The 25,142-nt window shown below is 37.1% G+C and overlaps 1 protein-coding gene across 7 annotated transcripts in view; it reads right to left on the reverse strand.

The window, feature by feature from the left end:
• The window catches only part of INVS (inversin), a 156,367-nt gene that overhangs the window by 71,528 nt on the left and 59,697 nt on the right, over positions 1 to 25,142 (reverse strand). For all 7 annotated transcript variants that reach the window (XM_082468568.1, XM_082468569.1, XM_082468566.1 and 4 more), the window contains exons 4-7: positions 10,530 to 10,703; positions 6,518 to 6,685; positions 2,590 to 2,770; positions 181 to 290 (exon numbers count right to left, since the gene is read on the reverse strand). In XM_082468568.1, coding sequence (XP_082324694.1) covers positions 181 to 290; positions 2,590 to 2,770; positions 6,518 to 6,685; positions 10,530 to 10,703 — 633 coding nt within the window. The remainder of the gene's footprint in view (positions 1 to 180; positions 291 to 2,589; positions 2,771 to 6,517; positions 6,686 to 10,529; positions 10,704 to 25,142) is intronic.

Raw genomic sequence — 25,142 nt, forward strand, 5'->3', positions numbered from 1 at the left:
TATCAATTTCCAGTTTATGACATTATATTATACTTTTGCAAGATGTTACCACTGGAGTGAACTGAATGAAGGGTACATGGGATCTTGCTGTTTTATTTCTTACAACTGCATGTGAATTTACAATTATATCAAAATAAAAATTTCATTTAAAAAAAAAGATAATTGTCATGGTTTACTTACAGCGAAGTTACTCTGAGCTGCATAGTGCAAGGGTGTTGCTCCCTGGCTGTCAGATGGGATGGTTCCAGACTTATTTCTTTCTAAAAGCAGATGGACAATCAGTGCGTGGCCTGAAAGCAGACACAAGGTAGTTATCACATAAAAGGACTGATTCATTTATAATCTATTTAAAGGACAGGGGTAAGAAAAATCATTAGCACATACACCAGCATTCACAATGCCCAGTGCAGCCTCTTCTAACTTCTCACGAAAATACATGATTATGTAGCACAAAGGCAAAAACTTACAACACTAAAAACTTAATGCTTCAACCAGGAAGGAAATGACTAATTATAACAGCCAGATTGAGAAAAAACTGTATTAGGTTTCAGCTCACTGCATCCCCTGGCTTCACCTTATAAAACTGCCCATAAAAACAGAAGAAGGCACGTTAGGAGCCAGCCCCTCTCAGCCATCAGTGTCCCTGGTCTCCACGTTCCATTGCACCATCAATCAGAACTACGTGGTTGTTCTCTTCTGCTACTCAGGAGGACAACCTATAATACAAACTCTTGTGAGCTCTGAGGCCTTCTATCCATCCCCTCTAACCTCCCTCCCCCAATTTTTTAACATCTAGGCAGTGATTTCAAATCCCAGAAAACAAGTGGGCAGGAATGATGAGGTGGCAGTAGAGAAACATGCTCTGCAGTACACGTTGGAGGATGTGGATGTAGTCTCCACAAGTGAAGAACTGTAGAAAGGATCAAAGAATAAACAAGCCTGGTAATCGTATATTTAGGAAACCTGAATTTCATACATGCCATTGCTTCAGTGTATAGGGAATGAGGCAATGAAGAAGATGCCACATTAGCAGAGCAAGAATACACTGCATGAAAGCCAGGCAGAAAAAAAGGAATTTGAGTGGAAGCTGTGCTTGTCTACCTGCTCTCCAGCTATGGTTTGAGATGGAGTTCTCCATAACATGTACGGGCAAAAACAGGATCAAAGGCAATCTATGCACATAGTCAATCTAAATATCTCTCGTTTGAAAGATAAAGAGAAAAATTCAGAAAAGGCTATATGAAAACATACTCTAGGACAGGGAGAAAGGAACACCATCAGAAAGAAGAAGAGCATACCTCAGAAAATGATCTAGAGAAGGATCCAGAGGAAAATTTCAGGCAACTGTTTGGCATCCTTGACTTTTGCAAAGAGATGGTCTCTATGAAATGAAACAGAATATCCTAAGAAGAAAATAATCTAAAATGAAAAGGTAATGGAAGGAGATAAAAAGGAAAAAAGCTGAGATAAAAAGAAATATGGATGAGAGAAGGAAATCAAAATATAACCTAAAATACAATCTATAAGAGGCAGAAAGAAAGCTGAACTTGTGGAACACAAGTCAATTTAGTGCTGTGGAGACAAATTTGCAAAGTCCTCCTAGAATGCAGAGGAAAAGGGATGAAACTGCACCTTGAAATGAAGTCTAAATAATAATTATAAATCTGACTATAAAACTGAATGCAATCATTTAAAAAAGAGATAATGTGTAATTTAAAAACTAAGTCCATAATAATAATGGTTTATTATAATTATTAATATTAATTAATAATTACTATCAGATTATATTTATAAATACCCAAAGAATGATAAGTGAAAGTGTGCTAAATTCCTCATTTTTAAATAGATGGGAATTAATAGACACAGTTTTGCTCTGGACTCTGACTTAGGCTTAAAAATTTAAAAGTAACTACTAGTAGAACTTAAAAATCCTCCTAAAACATTAGGCAATTCAAAACCAAACAACAACAAATGTAATCCACACACCACAAGGCAGAAAACAAAGGAATCAGGAAAAAACCAAAACACTATTAATACTCAAAGAGCAGAATAACAGAAAAAAGATCAAATTATACAATTTATAACAGTGACTATCAGTGGGTAAAACTCCTTCACTAAAAGAGACTCTCAGAGTGCCAAAAATCAGACACATACACATATATACTCTCTCATTTAAAAAAGTGATCCCCAAAAAGGTTAAGTCAAAGGCATATCAGGAAATATGATGAAAAGGAAATCAAATATCATAGTATTAGCTCACACATAAAATTAGAGCCCTTCTCCAAAAAAGCAAAGGCACTGAATGTGAAGATTATTTTATATTTACATTTGTCAACAAATGTGCATTACTTTTATAATAAAAATGAAAAGACACGATGTTGAAATTAATATATAACAGAGAATACATTCTATATTGCTAAAATTTAAGCATACGACAGAGTGATTTAGGTATAAAGCGCCACATATCAATTAAAAATTAAAACAATTAAATAGGAGGTGGGAGCTGACAGGGGGAGAGAAGCCATGGAAAATTTCCTATACTCATGCAGTTCCTCCTACTGTTGATCCTTGGTTTCACATTCAACTCACCTAGTAAAGCTGCCCAGTGAAGAGGCGTTCGAAATAAGTTATCGTAAGATGTTATATTGCAGCTTTCGTATGAGGTCAAGACATCAACCACTGTCACGTTCCCATCAGCAACTGCAAAGTGAAGAGGTGTTCGACCCTCGTAGTCTTGCCAGTTCAGTAAAGACTCTGTTGGAGCAGCATCCTATTTTTAAGGAACCAGAGACCTCAGACATACATGGAATCCTTAATAAATCACGTTTGACACAGTATTAACTGAGCAATTTTTGAAACCTACATATTCTCTCTCAGCAGAAGTGATAAATTCAGAAAAAAGTATACAGTCTAAATCTTTAAAAATTAATTTTCATATTTAACTATAAAAAGTACAGAAAAGATACAATAAACAACATGTACCATCTATCAATAGATTAAATAGGGATCATCAACATTTTGCCTAATGTGCTTTTTTTAATCTCTTACAGATTCAGCTAAAGGCATATGTTTTGTATTTTTGCTTCACATATATACATCCATAAACAACAGTTAAATTTTGTATGTGTGTTTTCAATATTTATACTTATGTATTATACCATACATATCCCTGAATTTTTTTTCAAAATTATACTTTTGAATTTTTAATTTCAACACAATACATTTGAGTATCTATGATGATACTAGTCCATTTGTTAAACCACAATTTAGTTAACCATTCTCCTACTGAGGGATATTTAGGTTATTTACATTTTTTCCCACTATTAACAATAATGCTGCAATGAACACGCTTCCTTTACATGTCCCTTTGTGGCACATGTGATTTTTCTCTAGCCCAGACACCTAGATGGGAAATTGCTGGGTTGAAGGATATTTGCATCTTCAGCTAGTATTGTCAAACTGCTCTCTAAATGGCTGTACTAATTAACACATCCATGACGATGTATAAAAGCTTTTATTTCCCCACATGCTGGTACAGATTAACCACTTAGTATTATCAAACTTACATTTTTCCCCTTATAGGTATGAAATGCATTTCACTGATGTTTTAATTTGTATTTCTTTTATGAATGAGGTTGAGTTTTTTTTTTATCATATGTTTATTGGATATTTGGTTTAAATTGACAGTTTACAACACTTATTCATTTTTCTACTGGATCTTTGTAGCAGATATGATGCATTGCTAAGGTCCCCCTTCACGACTAAAGGACCTACTTCCCCAGCTGCTGCAAGTGCTGCCAGCAAATGACTTTCTACTGTCATCCTTTTGGAATTGCTTCAGCTAAAGAGAGTTACCTCACCTACAGTCAGGTCCCTTCTCAGATTAGGTCATATCCAAAGCCAAGCTCTCTTGTCCAAATTTAAGAACTCTCTGAAGGGCCATCCCAGATTTAGAGCTGTCTATACAGTCAGGCTATTTTACAAAAAAGAGTATTAAAGGTATTATAAACACTTCAAAAAAAGAAGTAGAATATTACCACAATGGTATTCTAGGCCCTTGAGTCTCCCAAGGACTTAGATGCATTTATAAGGGAGAAAAAAAAAGCCAAATCTGTGAGGAAATAAGATATTATGAGTGAGAATCATCCTCCAAAGACTTCAGATCTTGGAATTAACACAAAAAGAATATAAAATAACTATCTATGAAACATGTAAGAAAATAAAAAATGAAATAAAAGGTGAGCAAGGAAACAAAAACTCTCAAAATGATCAGGCAGATCTGAAAAAGAACCAAGTAGAACTTTTAGAAGTGAAAATATAATCACTAAGATTGAAGACTAAATGAATAGGGTAAACAAGAGATTGGATGCAGCTGAAGAAAGACCTGGCAAACTGGAAGGCAGATCTGATGTAACTACCCAGAATGTAGCAGAAAGAGACAAGATGATAGAAATGTAAAAGAGAAGTTAAGAGACATGGAAAGTAAAATGGAAAGGTCTAAAATATGTATTACTGGAGACCCCATAGGCAGGAGTAGAGAGAATAAAAGAGAGGCAATATTTAAAGAGATAATGGTTATATATTTTCCAGAAATGAGATGCAATAATCAGAATGTATACTAAACAGGAAAAAAAAAAAAAAAGGCACACCTAGACAAACCGTAGTAAAACTGTAGTTATGCCATGTAGAAAAATTTTAAAAAGCAGCCTGAGAGAAAAGATATCTATAAAGGGATGACACAGACCAATAACAGGCTCTTCAAGAGGAATTAATGAAAGGCAGAAAGCAGCAAAATGACAGTCTGAAAGAGTTGAGAAAAGTAACTACTTAGAACTGTGTATACAGGAAAGCTATATATTCAAGAGCACAGTAGAAATGTAGACATTCTTAACAAATAAAATCAGGGAGGGCTTCCCTGTTGGTGCAGTGGTTAAGAATCCACCTGCCAATGCAGGGGACATGGGTTCAATCCCTGTCCTGGGAAGATCCTACATGCCACAGAGCAATAAAGCCCGTGCACAACTACTGAGCCTGAGCGCTAGAGCCCACGTGCCACAACTACTGAAGCCTGTGCGCCTCGAGCCTGTGCTCCACAACAAGAGAAGCCCACGCACTGCAATGAAGAGTAGCCCCTACTCACCGCAACTAGAGAAAGCCCACGCACAGCAACAAAGACCCAACACAGCCAAAAAAACAAAACTAAAAACAAACAAATAAATAAATTTATTAAAAAAAAATCAGGGAGTTTACCACCATAGATCTACACTAAAGGAAGTTCTAAGAATTATATTTCAGAAAGTAAGATAATAATAACTCTAGAAGGAAAATTCGAGACTCAAGAAGAAATGCAGAGCAAAGAAATTAGTTAACACACAAGTAGAAATAAATTTTCATTGTACAAATAAAACAATAATATCTTTTAAAGTCTAATTTGTGTGCTATAAGCAAATAGGACTAAATATTAGACTACCATAGCTTGTAAGTTGGAATTTGGGAAGGAGTGATTAGAAAACCTCTAAGAATATACTGATAAATATTCAAAATTAATAAGAAAGTATAGCAAATTGGTTAAATATATAATTAATGGCCCAAACTATCAACTGCATTTCTATACACCTGCAACAACCAGTTAAATACATACCCTAGATACCCTATATATGCTTTTAAAAAAGGTTCAGAGCAGCACTGTTGTAAATAGCAAAAAACTGGAAACAGTTCCAAATGTCAGTCAATAACAGACTGAATAATGTGTCATTTAATCTTCATAAAATGGAATACTATACAGCAGTAAAAAGTAATATATTACAGCTGCACACAGCAACATAGATAAAATCACCAGCTTAACACTGAGCAAGAGAAAAGTATGTTGTGGAAGAATACATACAGTATGATTCTATGAATATAAAATTCAAAAATGTTAAAAACTAAACAATATATTTTTTAGGGATACAAACATGTGGTAAAACTATAATGAAAACCAGTGGAATGATAAGCACAAAACTGAGGATAGTGGCTGACTCTGAGAAAGGAGAGAAAAGAATGGTACTGGGAGATATCCAGGGAACTTCAACGGTAATGGTAATGGTAATGTACTTGGCTCCTCAACTCAGTGATGAGTACATGAGTATTTGTTGTTTCCTTATATATCTTAAATGTATTATATAAATATTCACTTACATCTATTTACTATTTAATAAGAACAAGTATAAAACAAAGACAGGGATGATAAATATAAGCTCAGAAAAGTAGTTGATGGGGGACAGGAATGAGCATGGCACAGGGAGAGAGAATGTATTTGGAAACTGGCACATAGGAAACTTCTGCGTGGTCTTAAATAACAGCATGAAAATGTTTTATTTCTTGGTGATGAGCTCACATGTTTGTTATACTCTTTTGCTTCATAATTTGGTTGTGTGTCATATAAATGCTTTTGCATATACTGGATATTTCATTTTATATATATATATATATATATATATATATATACATATTTGGAAAGGCCATCCATTATACCCACCAGAATGCATCGCACTGTATGAACAGCACTCGGATCTTTGTGGTTGGCTGCCCAGTGAAGTGGGATCTTGCCTTCGACATCAGGAATTCCAATGTTGGAATCATGCTTGATGAGCAGCTTCACATGCTCAGGGTTATTGTAGTAGGCACTCCAATGCAGAGCTGTTTGCTGCAAAATTGAGAGATTCTCAAAATAACGATAACTACAGTAACAGTGAAAACACAACAAACCTTTCCCAAACTTTCAGTATGTGACAGGCACTGTCGTAAGAGTTTTATATATTTTATCTCATGTAGTCTATATCATGACAACTCTGGGAAATGAGTACTCTTGAATTTGCATGCGACTGATGAGGAAAGTAAGTACGAAGAGGATAAGTAATCTGCTCAAGGGTGTGAAGGTAGCAAGTGACTGAATAGAGATTTTAAACCCAGGCAGTCTGACTCCAGAATCTGACATCTTAACCATGGCAGGGATTTAGGTCATCAAGTACTAATAACTGATAATACTGAGAAAGAAAAAAGAAGCCAGATATTTTATGAATAACTATCAACAAAACAAGTGATCATCTTGATATTGCACTAAGCACCATAAGAATTTGATAGAAGGTTTTATATCTATCAGAAAAGATCCATGCATAGGAAATCATGGATCTAGAATCCATTTTTTATATCAAAGGATAAATTTAAATTTAACTATAATTTTACAGGATAAATTGTTAAGATATATTTTGAAAATACAGCAACACTTGCTTTATTTTTAGATAAAGTTAAAAATGAAAAAAAAAAATGAACATGCTGAATTTGCCGATGTTGCTTTAAAAATCTCTTCTGCCATTCTCATCAACATACTGGTTTCTCTATTAGGAGAACTATTAAGGAAACCACAGAGAAACTGTTTAGATATACTTTATGCCTTGAGAGTAGCATTGTCATGAATCCAATCTAGAATGAGATCATTTAACAGCAGGAACCAAGCTCATTTGTCACATTAAAAACTTTAAATGTTGGCATATGTGGTATTCATTCAAAGTGAACCTACAGGCGTCTAACATGTAGAGTTATTAACTCATTGCTCTTTGTTTAGTGATAACTGCAGAACAAAAAGGTCACAAATATCAAAGCAGTTAATCGCCTAAAACCACATTGTCAGTAAACAACATGTACAGTTTCTGTAATTCTTTTCTTTTCCTATATTTGTTCTTTTTTTAAAAATTAATTAATTAATTTTTGGCTGTGTTGGGTCTTCATTGCTGTGTGTGGGCTTTCTCTAGTTGCGGTGAGCCAGGGCTACTCTTCGTGTGGTGCGCAGGCCTCTCATTGTGGTGGCTTCTCTTGTTGTGGAGCACGGGCTTTAGACACGTGGGCTTCAGCAGTTGCAGCACGTGGGCTCAGTAGTTGTGGCACACAGGCTTAGTTGCTCCACGGCATGTGGGATCTTCCCGGACCAGGGATTGAACCCGTGCCCCCTCCATTGGCATGTGGATTCTTAACCACTGTGCCACCAGGGAAGTCCCTGTTCTGAATATATTTATTGAAATATATTATGCTGTTGAACCTAACAGTAAAAAGTTTGGGGTTGCATTTTTTTACATCTTTGTTTTTTATTTTTCTAGTAATTCTTTTTTTTTTTGACTGTGGTAAAATGTACATAACATAAAATTTACCATTTTAACTGTTTCTAATGCCATGTTCAGTGGCATTAAGTACGTTCACATTGTTGTGTAACCATCAGTACTATTTATCTCCAGAATTTTTTCATCTTCCCAAACTGAAACTCCATACCCATTTAACAATAACTCCCAATACCCACCTTCTCCCCGTCACCTGGCAACCACCATTCTACTTTCTGTCTCTATGAATTTGACTCCTCTAGGTACCTTGTAAGCGGAATCTTACAATACTTGTCTTTTTGTGTCTGACTTGTCACTTGGCATAATGTCCTCAAAGTTCATCCACATTGTAGCATGTGTCAGAATTCCATTCCTTTTTAAGGCTGAATAATATTCCACTGTATGTATATACTGCATTTTTTTTATCCAGCTGTCCATCAAAAGACATTTGGGAGGTTTGTGAGTAACATCTTTGGGCTATTTTGAGTAATGCTGCTATGAACATGGATGTACAAATATCTGTTCGCATTCCTGATTTCAATTCTTTTGGGTATATAACCAGAGGTAGATTTACTGGATCGTATAGTAGTTCTATGTTTAATTTTTTGAGGAGTTTTCCACAGTGGCTGTACCATTTTACATTCCCACCAACAGTGCACAAGGGTTCAAATCTCTCCACATCCTCACCAACACTTGTTATTTTTGTTTTTTGTGATAATAGCTATCCTAAAGGGTGTGAAGTGCTATCTCACCGTGGTTTTTGATTTGTGTTTCTTTTGTGATTAGTTATATTAAGCATCTTTTCATGTGCTTATTGGCCATTTGTATATCTTCTTTGGAGAAATGTCTATTCAAGTCCTTTGCCAGTTTTTTAATTGAGTTGTTTGGTTTTTTGTTGCTCATTTTTAATGTATTTTATAATACGATTGGTCTGTGACAGATTAGAAATTAAAAAAAAAACCGATCCTTCACCTCAGATGGTTTGAGACTCATTGCTCTATGCTTTTGTCCTTCTTTCTTCTCTGTGGCTGCCTGGACTACGCAGATCCATTTTCCATCTGTCTGACTGAATAACCTCCCGTCCCTGTTCAATAACAGAAGAACATACAGGGACTGGAAGACAGCAGGAAGTTCATAGAACATATTGGGGAAGACATGAAGCCCAAAGACAGTTGTAGCTTCTCAAGTGATTAATGGGTCTTGTGCTTTTTTCAGTGAAATATTTATTTATTTATTTATTTATTTAGCCACACCATGTGGCTTGCGGAATCCTAGTTCCCTGACCAGGGATTGAACCCAGGCCCTCAGCAGTGAGAACAGAGTCCCAACCACTGGACCACCAGGGAATTCTCAGTGCAATATTAGCACTATAAATGCTGTGAGTTAGGAATAATATTAATTTACAAGTTGTAAAATAAAGTTAAAGTTGATTTCAGAGCTCTGCGTTATGTGAGTGACTACTAAACAAAATCTAAAAATCACATAAAGAACACTATGGGAGTGAAAAGATTACTGAATATAAACCCAGTGAATGACTTATAAGAGTTTTAATTACATGAGAGTGCTGGAGTTAGCAAGACTCTGTGATTAAGTGCCTGATGAAAAGGAAGAGGATGATTGCATTTGTCTAACTAAAGACCACATTTTTTTCCTGTAAGGAATGATCAGAGTGTTGATCAAAACAATGACCAATGTGTACACTATGTTAAAACTCAAGAGCAGGGAAGATAATGGATCCTAGTAACAATGCCAGAGCAGATGCTAAAATCAAAATGAACTAATAATAATAATTTTAAGCTAATATTTATTGAGATAATACTATGCACCAGGCATTGTGCTAAACACTTCATATATATCATCTCATTTTATCTTCAACAACCCTTTATCCCCTTTTTGCATATGAGAAAACTGAGGAATAGAGGAGTTAAGTAATTCGATGGACATAGAACAAGTGGTGGCTTCTACACTGAAACTCAAGAAGAATGATGCCAAAGCCCAGGCCATTAAAGCACTATGCACTTAGTACATTACCCAGGGCATTTGGCCACCACAAATCTAACTACCTTTAGCAACTATCTTGACTAGCAGTCAAATACTGAGTTGGAGTTAGACAGGCCTGGTTTGAATTCTAGTCCTGCCAATTGGATCTTGGGCAGAATTTTAATCTTCTTGAGCTTCAGTTTTCCCATATGTAAAAAGATGATACTACCCACCACACCTAGTTGCTGGGAGGATAAAATGACAGAATTTAAGTGAAATACTTTACTGGGGTGCGTGGAGACTTGGAATTGTTTTACCATGCATGAGTGGTAATTTAGGCCTTCTTCCTTGAGATTTCACATCATAAAATAAAGCATTTGCTTTCTGCTCTATTTGTCTTGGATTTTGACAGTCCGTTACCTTGTTTTTATCCTGTGTATCCACTTCTCCTGGTGCCATAAACTTCAGCAGAAGCGCCAAACACTTAGGGCTCTTGTGCCGGGTAGTCAAGTGTAAAGGAGTCATTTCTTCTAGATCCTTCTGCATCCAGTTTGCTCTGCGTGTAAGTAAGAGTTTCATGAAACGATAATTTCCCTAAATAAAAAATAAGAGACAGTAAGAAGAAATTTAGTTTGGAGCCAAACATTTTTTAAAATTTTAAAATGTTTTAAGCATTTTAATTATTCTGCTAGGATAATAACATTCAGATAAATTAATAAAAGGAAAATACTTATAATTCTACTACTCTAGCAATTGTTTTATTTTTTCATGTTTCTTTCCAACCGCTTTCTATATGTATTTAGTTTACTCAGTGGCTGGTCAATATTTCATTGTGTTAAGGCAAAACATTTTATTTAATCATTCTATGATTGTTTATAATATTTTTTCAATAGAAAATGCTACAATGTACTTGATTTTTCACATTTTTTTTTTCCATAGAATAAATTATCAGGAACCAAATAACTGGGTCAAAGGAGTTTGTGCATTTTATGGTTTTTGGTGTATTTTCCAAATTGCTATCTAGTAGCAACAATGTGTGAATGTATTAGTTTCAGCACAATCTGACCAGCACAGCACATATTATTTATATTCCAAGTATAATAACTTTGTGAAACAAGTAGAGATTTTAAACCCCAATTTACAGGTGAGGGAATTGAGACTCAAAGAGGTTAAATATTTTGTTCACAGTCATTTGGTTAACAAGGAAAAGGTGGTTAGCTTTCTTGATGAGAACTATTTACAGGTACAACTAAGGTAGAAGCAGCTTCCTCAAAGTTCAGGTCCCAGACTCATCTGGTCACACAAACACCAACCCAGAAATCACTGTAGGCCACCCACTTGCAGGCAGTGCTCTCCACACCAGTTAAACCCTCCAATCTGGCAGAACCAACCCATCTGGAGAAAGAAGTTTAGCTATAAGGGCTAGAGTAATACACTGGTGGGGACTCAGGTTGACCATTTTATGGTATGTCTGTGTGAGCTTTGAAACCCTTGAAAAATATTCAATAGTTCTTTTAAGCTCTTTCCTGAGATCTAGTTCCATATTTCCAATTCTGATTGGAGCCTTCAATATGCTTGGTATCACAGATATTTCAAAGTCAACATGAACAAACTTCATTGCATGATCAAGTTCTCTGCCTACTTCATGTGTATTTTCTCTTTCCCTATTCAAAGCAGAGTGGCAGGCAGGGCTACCTGTCTTTTTCATCTTCTGAGACCCTCTAAATCCTTAACATTGTTGGAAATGTGACCTTTAAGTATTATAATTACAATGCATTAATGTTCTACTATAGGGGCTATCGGTATTAGTAAGGAAGACATTTATTGATTGAGCAGGCTCCCCACTGTGATGAATGTGAGGCTCTAAGTAAGGCAAAGGGAACTAGCTAGAGCAACAGTGAGGTGCAGAAGGAAGAATGAGACTTGCCTGCTTGCCTACAGGGGCAAAGACAGGATTCAACTCAGCTCCAGGGCTGGGGCAGAGATAAGGAAGAACAAGGCTAGGAAAAGGGTCATAAGGCTGTCTACACTAGATAGGCAAACTTGGAATGGACTGAAAAACAAATGAATGCAGCTCATTTATTTTCTTTCAGAGAGGCTTTCCTTGACCACCCTAAGTAGAACTTATTTTGTTCTTCTTTATTGCAGTACCCTTTCATTTCCTTCATAGTACTTTCCCCAGTTTGTAGTTACATATGTTTTTATTTCCCTTCACTGAGATTTCCCTCATAAGCAGTAAGCATCATGAAGGCAGAGACTATGTTTTGTTGACCACTGTGCTTGGCATGGTTCCTGGCACATAATAGGTGCTTAATAAATATTACTTGAGGGACTTCCCTGGTGGCGCAGTGGTTAAGAATCCGCCTGCCAATGCAGGGAACACGGGTTCGAGCCCGCAGGGGACACGGGTTCGAGCCCACAGGGGACACGGGTTCGAGCCTGCAGGGGACATGGGTTCAAGCCCTGGTCCGGGAAGATCCCAAATGCTGCGGAGCAACTAAGCCTGTGCACCACAACTACTGAGCCCGCGTGCCACAACTACTGAAGCCCACGCACCTAGAGGCCGTGCTGTGCAACAAGAGAAGCCACTGCAATGAGAAGCCCACGCACCGTAAGGAAAAAAAGTAGCCCCCCCTCGCCGCAACCAGAGAAAGCCCGCGCACAGCAACGAAGACAACACAGCCAAAAATAAACAAACAAACAAACAAACAAACAAATAAATAAATATTACTTGAAGGACTGAGTGAATAAGAGGAAACGAAATATCTTCTAGAGGTTTTTGTTTTTATTTAAAAATTCTTATTTACAGTTGCTAAATTAGATCATAACAGTTAAGAATATTAACTCTCAAATATCTGGAATTTGGTTACTATTACTTTTTAATGTTTCATTTATCTGAGCTTCATTCATAGTGGACATCATTTATCTGGAAATTCTGATTTCACCCAATGCCAGTTTTTGAGAAGGTGCTAAAATTTCCTCAAGAGGGCACCCTGCTCTAAATCTCTTGCCATCTTTTCTTTCAAAAAAAAAGAGAAAAATGCCCAGGAAAAACAAACATATGTGGTACTTCATACCAAAAAAATAAGGTTTGACCTTTCTGAGCATAACATTTCAAATATTACAGAATAATTCATCATGACCTTTTAAAGATATTCAATCAGACAATCATTGTGATTTTGAAATTTAGAGGAAATGGGAAGGAGAAGGAGGAAACTAGAATATGTTAGGGGGTGGCTACTGAGTTATAGACATAGTGCTTGGTATATTTCCATTTCACATTATTCTGGGGATTCTACCTACACAAAACATCGTACACCTCAGTAATAATCACTCATTCATTCAACAAACATCCATTGAACCTTGTTACAAAGCAGGCAGGAGTAAAATGTTTGTACTTTACTTATTACAAAGCTCTTTGACATAGATTTCATCTTTGCTCCTCACAGAAGTATCATGGAAAATTTTTACATATCAATTAAAGTATCTTCCTGTGACTCTAATTTCCTCATCTGTAAAACAGGAATAATAATAGTACCTGAGATTATCATGCATATGAAATGATAAAGGTAATATCTGTACTTAGAACAGTACACAAAGCAAATGCTCAGTAATGTTTGCTAACTTTATTATGGACAGTTTTCCAATGTGGAGGAGGCAATAAAACATAAATGGTCAAGTGGAACCAAGAATGGCCCATGACAGAGGGCATGTAGATAGAAAGATCTGACTGAACATAGTATACATAGTTCAGCTACTGATTAAGGAGAGAACCAAGGTTAGGAACAGGTAAAAGTACAAATAGTTGGAATGTTATAAATAATGGCTTTTCTGATTTTTTTTTTTTACATTGAGAAAGATGTCTATACTCTACCTACAGATAAAGGTGATATAGTACCAACAAGAACATACCTAATAGGAATTTAGCTGGTACCCTGGGGAGGGGTCAGCTATATGATCAGGCCAGCTTCTCCTATTCCAAAGGACAGAGACACATCAGATATTACCGACGAATGCTGGGACTAGAAACAATATAATCCCTTTGGACCAAGGTCAACCTCCTTGGTCTCATGAACAAGCATTTATTAAATGCCCAGTGTATGCAAACTCAATTCTGAGACTGAACAGAGGGGACAGACAACCTTTGAGCTAAAATCAGGAGAGTATTTGTAATATCAGTGGAAAAGAGGAAGACACTAGTTTGAGGCAGCAAGCTGTTTTGATAACCCCCTGAAGACTGTATGACCCTGGGGACACATGTTATAGGCTACTTTGTTTCCCGTAAAGCCTCCTCAATACAAAAGCAAACAAACAAAATATCTACACATTTCCTCACTATTGCTTGAAATTAGGACTTCTTAAGTTTTCAGGTTTATTATAACACAAATACTTTGGGGATGATTTGAAAGTTAACAATTTAGTATCATATCTTAGGGCCACACAGAACATGATCCTGAGGTGAAGACTGTTTTGGAATTTGCTTTTATAATTTCTGACTGGGTAGGAAATAGCATAAGAGCAAAAGAGATAATAGATCAAAAGAGTGTATATTCTTAAGAAAATTCCGGTGGTAAGTGAGCAGAAATGAGAGCTAAATTTACAAAAAAGTCCTGATTTCATCACTAAAAGGACATTAACTCTGATATGATGAGGTCTGTTATGCCCCTGAAATGTGAAAATATTTCCTAATGTCTCTGAAACATTGAATAAGATGTTGTTTCTCAGTTTTTGGTTTTTTGTTGTTGCCGTTGTTGTTAGGTACTAATAATCCTCATCTTAATCTTCCTGTAATTATTAACACCATGAGCTTCTTTTGTCTGTAATGTAAGTGATTATGACATTTGGATTTTCCCCAAATACGTGAAAAGGAGTATAATATCCGAAAGGGTAAAAGAGAATGAAAAAGCTCTCTGACCTGGAGAACAGCTCTTGAAATGAATCTGGGAACAAATCAACTCAAAATGCCACTTAAGCTCATATTTTTGTCTGTCCAATTTGCTAAGATGAACTCCTTTTTTTTAGGAAAAGTCATTTAATCTTAATAACAAAGATATGGAAGTTTTGAGTGAAATACTTTGATATTTTGCTTTAGATTTTTCATTTTTAAGAAATAAAACATAACATATATGGTTAATGCTCCCTTTGTGTCCTTCCCCAATTCTATTACCTTTCCTCTCCTTGGAGAACTTGGTGGTTATCATTCCAATGAATGTTTTGATACATTTTGTTTCTTACAAATACATGTATTCATAAACTACATAGCATTATTTTACATGTTTTCAATCTTTATATAAGTAGCCCTACATGAATCACTTGCCACCTTTAACTCAAAGCAGTATTTTTGAGATGTATCCAAATTGCTTTGGTTCATACATTTTCACTGAAGAAAGCTTTCTGTCATATGAAAATAATGTTATATTTATTTATTCTCTAAGGGAATATTTAGCATGTTTCTCATTTTTCACTATTACAAACAATACTGTAATGAATTTTCTCGTACATAGCTCCTGGTACATGTGCCAGAATTTCTGAAGCTGCTGGGCTGAAATTGTTCTCTCAAGTAGTTACTCCAATTTACACTCCCACCAGTAATGTTTGAGAATGCTTGTGTCGCCACATCCTCTCCACACTTAGTTTTGTCAGACTTGCTAACTTCTGCCAATATGATGGGTATACAATTGTATTTTACCATGGATTTAATTTTCATTTCCCTTCTTGAAGTGGAACGTCTTTGTTGGCTATTTGTTTCTTCTTCTGTGAAGAGCTTTTTTGTGTTGTTTACTCATTTTGCAACTGAGCTATTTGTCTTTTTCTTACTGATCTGTAGAAGTTATTTACATATTCTGGATACTAATTCTTGGCTTGTTTTGCAAATATCTTCTCTCTTTGGGTGGGTTTTCTCTTTGCTTTGTTTATGTTCTTCTGCTAGGAATGAATTCATGATCTGAATGATGATACTGGTAGCTTTCTTAGCATTAGATTTCTTCATATATTTTGTTTGCGGGCTCATTTTAAAGAGAAGATTGTTTGCTGTTATTTTTTGTTTTCTTCTTTTTTTCTCTTTGCTCACCCTTATAGCTGCTAACATCCAGCTCCTGGTCGATTATAAGAATCTGTAGTTATAATGATGTTTTGCAGCCCCATGTCTAGTGATACTAGGGGTATCACAGTTACTGTCACTGAGCTAGTGGGTAGCTTCCTGGTCCTGAGGCTTGATCTTTGTCCTGCTCCTGCCACTTCTCTAAAACAGCTTCCTCTAAAGCTATAGCCTCATATCAAGGCAAAGAATACTCCCAAATTCTAAGTATTTTCTTGGCTTTACTGTGAATATAGGACTGCCTGTAGCAGTACTTTTCCCCACTGGGACACTGAAGAGACTAGATATTTTCTCAAAACCTACATGTTTCCTGATGAATCTCTTTGCATTCTTGTTCTCTCTGTGTCTTCAGCACTTAATTTACTTTCACGGTAGCTGGGGAGAAAACAATTGTTCACCAAATGTTCATTTATTTTTTTGTTCATTTATAGGTTTGTGTATAATTTTGTCCTGGAAATATTATAATTATATATATAATAGCACAAATAAATGTAAGGTGGGCATTCTGCCATATTTTATTCTAAATCCTAATCATACTATATAACAAAAGATACATTATTTAAAACTGAAATGGAAATAATAGAAACATGATTTGTTACTATAAAGTATTTTCTTGGCTTTAGTGTGAATATAGGACTGCCTGTAGCAGTCCTTTTCCCCACTGGGACACTGAAGAGACTAGATATTTTCTCAAAACCTACATGTTTCCTGATGAATCTCTTTGCATTCTTGTTCTCATTATCATAGATAATGATATCTATATAATTATATATTTATAAACTCTCAAGGAATTTACCATGTTAATTTTTAAAAAGAATCACTATCCCTAGGAAGTATATAGGTCACAAATATCAATAACCTCTTTATCTCAATCTTTCCTGTAATGGTTGCAGACACAAATGAGTCTCAGAAATATCACAATAGTGTTGGGAGAGGCAATCTGCCGTGGACCCTGAGGGTCCCTGCATGTTCTTACTAAGTATGCCAAGAATGCAAAGCCTTGACTCCTCTACCTGGGCCATTTCTCAGAGTTGGGTTTGTATCAAGCAGTCTTAAGGGACATTAATGTCTCCCAGGACATGAGATAAAGAGTCTTGCTTACTACTTACTAAAGTAAGTAGTAAAGTCTGGAGCTACCCCAAATTCAGCATTCCTCAGATGCCATGTGAACCCACTGTGTGCTCCGTGTCCATCTGGGGCCTCTGCATTGCCTCCTGGCTCTCAGGGGTAAGGGATGCAAGAATGCAAGTGCTCATGCTTTTGTCATCAGTAATAAAGCTTTTTTTGTCTCTGATGGTAGTCTTATGTCTTCTGCCAGTACTCAGAACCAATTTATTACCTTGTAATAAGTTGGCACAAACAAAGAAAAAAATAGGGTAAATTAAATCCAAGACTTGACAGTACAGGAAACGAGGAGGGGCTACTGACAGAGACATAGTTTTCTTGAAGAGTAAGGACCAGGGCCCTGCAGGTCAGTTTCAGGGATGAGAAGATTCCATGTGATCACACCCAAGCGGTGGGCAAGGTTGGGGAGATAAGGGAACCCACTGTCCTGTTAATGACTCAATGATGAGGAGCAGGATTAAAACAAGCCACCCAAATGATGCCTTGGTCTTGGCTCACCTTCCCCTGGGCAAGCAGAGGAAGGGATGAAGGCATGACAAGGGGGCAGCAAGCTGAAAGGCAATGTAGCTGTGGCTGCTGAGTCAAGGAATCTCCAAAGTGGAGATCAATGGAGAAAGCAATGAGACCCTGCTTCTTGAGACAGAATTGTGGGCGGACTGAAAACAGTAGAGGTTCCCTTGGTTGAGACATGAGTGGGCAGCTGCTCAAAAGTGAAAGTGAATGCAAAGCCTTGCCTGATAACACAGAGCCAACTGCGCCACATGCCTGATCCCTGCTATAGTCTGCTTTGTCTGGCAATGAGGACAGAGAACTGGGCGTAGAGATGGCCACTGTCTGAAGCAAACTGCTGGTTTAATGGTGCCCTTGATGCTCAGAGGTTCCCTTGAATGCCTTGGCCTGGTTTACTGATGATTTGGCTAAGTTAAAACCTAATGGCATCCACTGGGAGGCAGTCCAACCTCCATGACAACTCTGGAAGACCGACTGTGTACAGGGCAGGTCAGCCCTTTACATTCTATGGGCATTCTATGCCCCATACTGTCCTCAGGAATCTGAAATTATCAAGAGCAGGCATGGCCTTCTTGAAAATAAACTCAGAAAGATTTCTGATTCTACCTCAGTTACCTCTTCCGGATCCACACACCTGAGAGAGGTAGTTTGGTTACTGTATGTGGCCACTCACAGAAAGAGTTCATCTCCTCATGGCAGCCTCCTGGGAAATAATCAGGACAAAAGGAATGGGGGATCATATATACCTATTTTGAAAATTTGGGATTCTGCCCAAAATTTGGGATTCTGCCCATCATCCCTGGTTATGATGCTTCTTTCTTTCCCCTAAGAGTAATCCCAGGCTGGCCTCATTGGTACACCCTCTGGGTGGCAGCCCAACCAAAAGGGAGCTTAGAGATTCAAACTTAACTCTGGTTCAGCCACCTGAATTTGTTTGTTGATTGACATGGTCCTACATCATACACATCCATAATGACCACTTGCTTGAGTACACTACTCACAAAGTCCTCCTAAATGCCCACGTGGACCAAAGTGGGGGACATAATGGGTCTCTGTAAATTTGTCCTATATGCATCTACCCTTCTAGATGAAAGGTATGGGTGCAAGTAGGAGATGATGAGAGAAAAGGTGAGGAGTTCTAGCTATTAGGGTGGGACACACTGATTTTGTGGTTGAGGAGGGAATGCAACAACTTCAGCACCTGGGAAGGGGACACCTTGGGAGGTACAGGGAGGGAGAGGACAACTGATGCTCTCTTTGTCCTCTGGATCCAGTACTGTATCCCAGAAAAAAACAAAATTACTTTTCACTACCTGAATCAAATAGCAGTTGAGGCTAGCAATCTAGCCTCAGCTAGATTGCAACAAAAGCAGTTGTCTGCTTTTGTGTTTGTCATCCCCATCCATGTGCTATGAAACAGAAAAATTCATGTGGACATGGATGGACCTGAACTCTTCTGCCATGCTTGATGCCATCAATGGCAGCATGAGAAGCCTTGGGTTATGCCATGTATGACAATCAAAGCTGTAACTACTTGGTGATACTGCCCATGTGGCTTAGCCAAACAATGAAATGGTGATCCACGTTTAACAACAAATCCTGAACTAAAGTGACTTGTGCCTCTTCAGGTTATATGTTTGTATCTGGGGGAGAGAGGGCCATGAAATAGTTCTCCATTGGGCTTAGGGGTTGCTTTTCAGCCCCTAGTTCCTCATGTAATTATTGGCAATAACACCAAAGATCAGCAGGTCAGTCAAACTCCCTTGCATGGGTCATAATAGATAACAGAATAGCCATAGAGTATATCTTCGCTGTATAAAGTAAGACCTACTGTCTCCCCTGGTACTCATTCACAGTGGACTTAATCCAGGACACTGAAGTCAATACTGCAGGTTGTTCTCATCCTGCGGCTTGGAGTTCTATTATTTAAATGCTGTATGAGACAGATTAAAGAGATTTGTTCCCAGCCTCTGTTGGTCAGATTAATCAGAGTAGCTGACGGAATGGCATGCTCATGTCAAGGACATGTAGGGCTAAGTGATGGGTTGCTGGGAGAAGCAATTTACCATGGGCCCTAATCATCACTGCATGTTCTTATGCCAAAAATGCAGAGACTTGACCACTCTTGGCCTAGGCAACTTCTCTGGGTTGTGCTTGCTGCAATCAATTTGAGGGATGAGGTCATCTCTTCCTCTGGGTTTATTAACTGCTCACTACAAAAGCGTAGATTCCTGAAGTTCAGTGTGCCTCTGTGCTATGATGGAAACCTGCTGTGTGTACAGCATCCATCTGGGCCTTCTGTGACTCCCCCATGGTTCTTGGGGGAAAGGGAAATCAATACAAACATATAGGTGCTGATGCTTTTTGCTATGCTGTGAATAATAAACTTCTTTGTCCCTGACCCTGGAGGCTTGTGTCTATTGTCAACATCCATGAAGCAGTAACAGACTAACTTCTTATCTTGTATATACGGTGAGACAAAATCTCAAGCCTTGAAGATAGTTCTATATTATTGTAATATGAAATGAAGTATTGAACATAAGAAGTAAAAATTGATTAGAGAGGTGAGTAGGTGCTAGAAAATGGAGAGTCTAATACAGTATGACGAAGAGTCTAAAATTTATCATATAGGTAATGGGGCGCCAGTGAAGAGTTGAAGAAGGAAATGACATGAGTGGATTTATGTTTTGAAGAAATATCCTGGAGGCTGTGTGAAGTACTGATTTGAGGGAAATAAATCTTTGGTAGTGAGACTGGTTAGGGGGTTACTACAGCAATCCAGAATAGAAATGTTGGGAGCTAAGTGGAAATAAGAGGACAGACTGTGAAATATGTAAGAGGCCTCCTGAATGGGTACAAAATGGAGAGTGGTGTCAACAACTGAAAAGACAGAAGGAGAAATAGGATTAAAGATAAAGATTTTGAGTTCTGTTTTTCTAACATGTGGAGTTTGGGGTGTCTGAGGGAAATCTATATAGAGATATCTAGCAAAAAAAAAAAAAAGAAAAGAAAAGAATCTATATGGATCTGAAGATTGGAAGAGACAGCTAGATTCAAGATATAGGGTTATGAATCATCTATATTAATAGCTGTTTCAACTGTTTTATCTAAAGACATAATTTCTGGCATAAATTAAAGTACATGAAACTGGAAAAATGAATCTATACATCTTAGCTGAAATATAAACATGATTTAAATATCCACATAAATAGCTCAGTACAATGCAATCCATACTGTTCTTTTACCTAGACCATGAGATACTACTACCATATCAAATATAGAGTATAAGTGGATTGGAAAAAGGATGGGCCTTTCCTCATTATTCTTGTCTGCTTGGATCATTCTTTGATCCTGGTTGATTTAGGTGTCTCATTGTACTCTGGTTGCCTGCTTTCCTTCTTCTTCTTCTTCTTCTTTTTTTAAATTTAATGTGAATCTTTACAGGAAACAGTTACAAAAACCAGGTTTTTGAATGACATGAATTACTGAGCTATAGAAATGAAATCAAATCTGCATTGCTTTTCCCAATCACAGACGTTCTCTTTCTTTCCTTAAATTTCTGATTTCAAGCCTAAATACTGTGTTTTACAGCTAAAATTTCTAATTACTCAACAACTATGATGGTAACCACATCACTAACCTGCCATCTTATGCAAATCTTAAAAAAATGTTTTTAAAAAGCTATTTGACAATTCTCTAAGCAAAGGTTAAGAATGGCACTTCAAAGGCAGAATGGAGCTCTATTTGTTGCTTTTCAAGTTTAAGATGTTCATCCATCTGGCAGAGCAGCTAGACAATACATCAGCCAAGAACATCTCTTTGGCTTGAAACAGATTCTGGCTCTCAGAGAGGATTTGACTGAAGGAAAGGCAACATCTTTATTTGCTCTGTGGCTGAACTCTTCTAATATTTCTCCTCAATGCCTCCTCCAAGCCTTGGCTTCATCTACTAACTTGGTTTCCATAGGAATAGACAGAACTATCAAGTGGCACATAGTCAAACAGCACAACAGAAAGAGAAAATGTTACTGTCAAAAAAAAGTAGACAGACTTTTCTCTAAGAAAAGAAACTATGAAAATGTATCCTTGACTCTGAGGCTTCCTTACCCAGTGCTGGATTTTTCATGTGCTTTTCCTGCCTGATACAGACTATTCTTTTAAAGATTATTATGAAAATTAGTCCCTTCAGTGGAGAGGATTTCATACAAAAAATTTTAAAAGTTATAAAAGGCTGTGATGCTTATTTCCACAAGTACAATTCTCTTGTGCTTGTGAGCTACCCTCATTTATTCAGAGTGGTGCTTTGAGTTGGCAAAACCTTTTGGGCTGATTATAAAATGTATTTTGTTTCTCATAGTTTGACATTTTATTTATAGGAAAACATTTATTTCATCTTAAATCAGTAGTTCTCAAACTCTAGCATGCATCACGATCTCTGGAGAGCTGGAAAACACAGTCTGCTGAGGACTTCCCTCAGAGTTTTTCATTCACTAACTCTGGTGTGGGGTCCCAGAATCTACATTCCAAACAAGTTTCTGGGAGACACTGGTGCTGCTAGGTCCAGGAGTTCACACTTTGAGAATCATTGTTTAAACAAAGACTCTAATAACAGAGTTCTCAACCCTGAAGAACTTAAAAAAAACAAACAACAAAAACCACCAAAAAAAGAATACCTGTTTCATCCTAGATCAATGAAGTCAGAATTTCTGAGGCTTTGGCACCAGAAAACTACTAGAGCTAAGAAATGAATTTGGTAAAGTTGCAGGATACAAAATTAATGCCGAGAGATCTCTTGTATTCCTATACACTAACAATGAAAGATCAGAAAAAGAAATTAAGGAAACAATCCCATTCACCATTGCAACAAAAAGAATAAAATACCGACAGCAACAGTCAGCTCTACCCACCACCAGAGCCTCCCATCAAGCCTCTTAGATAGCCTCAACCACCAGAGGGCAGACAGCAGAAGCAAGAAAAACTACAATCCTGCAGCCTGTGGACCAAAAACCACAGTTACAGAAAGATAGACAAGATGAAAAGGCAGAGGGCTATGTACCAGATGAAGGAACAAGAAAAAACCCCAGAAAAACAACTAAATGAAGTGGAGATAGGTAACCTTCCAGAGAAAGAATTCAGAATAATGATAGTGAAGATGATCCAGGACCTCGGAATAAGAATGGAGGCAAAGATTGAGAAGATGCAAGAAATGATTAACAAAGACCTAGAAGAATTAAAGAACAAACAAACAGAGATGACCAATACAATAACTGAAATGAAAACTACACTAGAAGGAATCAATAGCAGAATAACTGAGGCAGAAGAACGGATAAGTGACCTGGAAGACAGAATGGTGGAATTCACTGCTGCGGAACAGACTAAAGAAAAAAGAATGAAAAGAAATGAAGACAGCCTAAGAGACCTATGGGACAACATTAAACGCAACAACATTCGCATTATAGGGGTCCCAGAAGAAGAAGAGAGAGAGAAAGGACCAGAGAAAATATTTGAAGAGATTATAGTCGAAAACTTCCCTAACATGGGAAAGGAAATAGCCACCCAAGTCCAGGAAGCGCAGAGAGTCCCATACAGGATAAACCCAAGGAGAAACACGCCGAGACACATAGTAATCAAAGTGGCAAAAATTAAAGACAAAGAAAAATTATTGAAAGCAGCAAGGGAAAAATGACAAATAACATACAAGGGAACTCCCACAAGGTTAACAGCTGATTTCTCAGCAGAAACTCTGCAAGCCAGAAGGGAGTGGCATGATATACTTAAAGTGATGAAAGGGAAGAACCTACAACCAAGATTACTCTACCCGGCAAGGATCTCATTTAGATTTGATGGAGAAATCAAAAGCTTTAGAGACAAGCAAAAGCTAAGAGAATTCAGCACCACCAAACCAGCTCTACAACAAATGCTAAAGGAACTTCTCTAAGTGGGAAACACAAGAGAAGAAAAGGACCTACAAAAACAAACCCAAAACAATTAAGAAAATGGTCATAGGAACATACATATCGATAATTACCTTAAACATGAATGGATTAAATGCCCCAACCAAAAGACATAGACTGGCTGAATGGATACAAAAACAAGACCCATATATATGCTGTCTACAAGAGACCCACTTTAGACCTAGGGACACATACAGACCGAAAGTGAGGGGATGGAAAAAGGTATTCCATGCAAATGGAAATCAAAAGAAAGCTGGAGTAGCTATACTCATATCAGATAAAATAGACTTTAAAATAAAGAATGTTACAAGAGACAAGGAAGGACACTACATAATGATCAAGGGATCAATCCAAGAAGAAGATATAACAATTATAAATATATATGCACCCAACATAGGAGCACCTCAATACATAAGGCAACTGCTAACAGCTATAAAAAAGGAAATTGACAGTAACACAATCATAGTGGGGGACTTTAACACCTCACTTACACCAATGGACAGATCATCCAAAATGAAAATAAATAAGGAAACAGAAGCTTTAAATGACACAATAGACCAGATAGATTTAATTGATATATATAGGACATTCCATCCAAAAACAGCAGATTACATGTTCTTCTCAAGTGCGCACGGAACATTCTCCAGGATAGATCACATCTTGGGTCACAAATCAAGCCTCAGTAAATTTAAGAAAATTGAAATCATATCAAGCATCTTTTCTGACCACAATGCTATGAGATTAGAAATGAATTACAGGGAAAAAAACGTAAAAAAGACAAACACATGGAGGCTAAACAATACGTTACTAAATAACCAAGAGATCACTGAAGAAATCAAAGAGGAAATAAAAAAATACCTAGAGACAAGTGACAATGAAAACACGATGACCCAAAGCCTATGGGATGCAGCGAAAGCAGTTCTAAGAGGGAAGTTTATAGCTATACAAGCCTACCTAAAGAAACAAGAAAAATCTCAAGTAAACAATCTAACCTTACACCTAAAGAAACTAGAGAAAGAAGAACAAACAAAACCCAAAGTTAGCAGAAGGAAAGAAATCATAAAGTTCAGAGCAGAAGTAAATGAAATAGAAACAAAGAAAACAATAGCAAAGATCAATAAAACTAAAAGTTGGTTCTTTGAGAAGATAAACAAAATTGATAAGCCATTAGCCAGACTCATCAAGAAAAAGAGGGAGAGGACTCAAATCAATAAAATCAGAAATGAAAAAGGAGAAGTTACAACAGACACCCCAGAAATACAAAGCATCCTAAGAGACTACTACAAGCAACTTTATGCCAATAAAATGGACAACCTGGAAGAAATGGACAAATTTTTAGAAAGGTATA

The sequence above is a fragment of the Balaenoptera physalus genome (assembly GCF_965194825.1).
Source record: "Balaenoptera physalus genome assembly, chromosome: 7".
NCBI classification, from domain to species: domain Eukaryota; kingdom Metazoa; phylum Chordata; class Mammalia; order Artiodactyla; family Balaenopteridae; genus Balaenoptera; species Balaenoptera physalus.